Raw genomic sequence first — 2500 nt, 5'->3', positions numbered from 1 at the left:
TGAAACTGGTGGTTATGGTAAGGGGCGGGGTCTGGTTGAGTTATTTAGTAGTGTGTTGAAACTGGTGGTTATGGTAAGGGGCGGGGTCTGGTCGAGTTAGTTAGTAGTGTGTTGAAACTGGTGGTTATGGTAAGGGGCGGGCCTGGTTGAGTTAGTTAGTAGTGTGTTGAAACTGGTGGTTATGGTAAGGGGCGGGGCCTGGTTGAGTTAGTAGTGTGTTAAAACTGGTGGTTATGGTAAGGGGCGGGCCTGGTTGAGTTAGTTAGTAGTGTGTTGAAACTGGTGGTTATGGTAAGGGGTGGGGTCTGGTTGAGATAGTTAGTAGTGTGTTGAAACTGGTGGTTATGGTAAGGGGCGGGGTCTGGTTGAGTTAGTTAGTAGTGTGTTGAAACTGGTGGTTATGGTAAGGGGCGGGGCCTGGTTGAGTTAGTTAGTAGTGTGTTGAAACTGGTGGTTATGGTAAGGGGCGGGTCTGGTTGAGTTAGTTAGTAGTGTGTTGAAACTGGTGGTTATGGTAAGGGGCGGGCCTGGTTGAGTTAGTTAGTAGTGTGTTGAAACTGGTGGTTATGGTAAGGGGCGGGGTCTGGTTGAGTTAGTTAGTAGTGTGTTGAAACTGGTGGTTATGGTAAGTGGCGGGGTCTGGTTGAGTTAGTTAGTAGTGTGTTGAAACTGGTGGTTATGGTAAGGGGCGGGGTCTGGTTGAGTTAGTTAGTAGTGTGTTGAAACTGGTTGTGTGTAATCTTAAGTCTGAACACCTGATCAGCATCAAGAGTCTTTGTCAACTGAGCCAAACAAAACAAAGCCTTCCGTTGAAATGACATTAACTCTGTGTTTATCTGGTTTGTTGTGTGGTCATATTCAGCTGGGAAATATGTGAGGAGTAAACCCACCGCAGACGAGCGGATTACAGCAGAAACACAGACATTCATTAATACCCCTGACAGCTTCACAGTGATGATCCAATGAAATCAGGGTTTTTTCATGCACTGGTCCATTGTGAGATCGGAGATTTTGGTCAGCGTTAGGGTTGGGTGTCGTTTGGTTTTTTCGATTCTGGTGCCAAACCGATACTTTTAAAACGGTACCGGTGCCTAAACGGTGCCTGAACCGATACTTTAAAAAAAAAAGGCCACAAAACGAGGTGGATGACATTAAATGCCTTTTTATTTATTTATTTTTTATTTAAATTGAACCATTTATTAAAAGTTTAATGTATACTTAAATGTATGAATATAAGTTGATCTATGAAGCGCAATGGGCGGCGCCATGTTAGTTTGCGCCTCAGACTCGGATCTGTCGGATTTACAACACTTGAGTTCATTCTCGTCTCACGAAATACATGGAAGTAAGTGACCAGTGAACTGGAAGAAGAATAGAGTAAACTATACAGTTACTGTATAATGTGCATCTGATGTGAATAAAACACGTAACGTTGGTCAAATTATAACCGTCTGAAAGGATTGTCATTGCCGCTTTCATAGACATCAGTGTGTGTTTTGCTAGTACTTATGAGCATTTAAATGTCTGAAACCTGAAATAAACATGATGTGGTTGAAAACACTGAAGAGTTGTCATGAGATGTGGTTGAAAACACTGAATAGTTGTCATGAGATGTGGTTGAAAACACTGAATAGTTGTCATGAGTTGTGATGTGACCAGCGCTGAGCTCAGCCAAAGAGCGAAAGCACGTTTGAATTTTGGCACCGAAATGAGGAACCGAAATCTGCGTTCTGATTCGGTCCGGTACATACCATATTGGCACCGGGTTTCGGTACCCAACCCTAGTCAATGTACTCATTGACCACTGCAGTAATGCCTCGAACAAGCACTTTATCATAGATTAGTGTAATCTGAAGAAGCTTTTAAATGTTCTACACACTCTCTCAGTGCTGATGGTCATCAGTGTGTATGTTCTGGCTGTGGTTGACTGGTCAGTTGTGGTCAGTTGTGGTCTCACCTGTGGTCGTGGATGTCCGGTCACCAGGCAGCTGAGCTCCAGCGTCTCTCCTTCTCTGATGGTGTAAACCCTCTCGGAGTAACGCTCCTCCTCTACGTTACACGCATGACCCGAGTGCACGATACGGACAGCAGGAGGCGCTGCGGAGAGAAGAGACAGAATCGCTCTTTACTAAAGCGCCATTGAGTCATTTAATCATTCATTCAAGAGATTCGTTCAAAAACACTGATTCATCCAGTAATGAAACAAGTCTTTATGAGTGAGTCATTGAATCATTCCCTCAAGAGATTTGTTCAAAAACACTGATTCATCCAGTAATGAAACAAGTCTTTATGAGTGAGTCATTGAATCATTCACTCAAGAGATTTGTTCAAAAACACTGATTCATCCAGTAATGAAACAAGTCTTTATGAGTGAGTCATTGAATCATTCACTCAAGAGATTTGTTCAAAAACACTGATTCATCCAGTAATGAAACAAGTCTTTATGAGTGAGTCATTGAATCATTCACTCAAGAGATTTGTTCAAAAACACTGATTCCTC

General features: G+C 42.8%; 1 protein-coding gene across 1 annotated transcript in view; it reads right to left on the bottom strand.

The window, feature by feature from the left end:
• Positions 1 to 2500, bottom strand: part of LOC307135627 (MAM domain-containing glycosylphosphatidylinositol anchor protein 2) — a gene marked incomplete at both ends in the record, with an annotated part of 254854 nt that overhangs the window by 179087 nt on the left and 73267 nt on the right. The window contains one exon of the mRNA XM_079832200.1: positions 1958 to 2097. Within this exon, the coding sequence (XP_079688326.1) occupies positions 1958 to 2097 (140 nt within the window). The remainder of the gene's footprint in view (positions 1 to 1957; positions 2098 to 2500) is intronic.

The sequence above is a fragment of the Gobio gobio genome (assembly GCF_949357685.1).
Source record: "Gobio gobio genome assembly, chromosome: 12".
NCBI classification, from domain to species: Eukaryota; Metazoa; Chordata; class Actinopteri; order Cypriniformes; family Gobionidae; genus Gobio; species Gobio gobio.
Note: the sequence above shows the minus strand (reverse complement) of the source record. Positions and strands in the feature narration are given on the sequence as shown.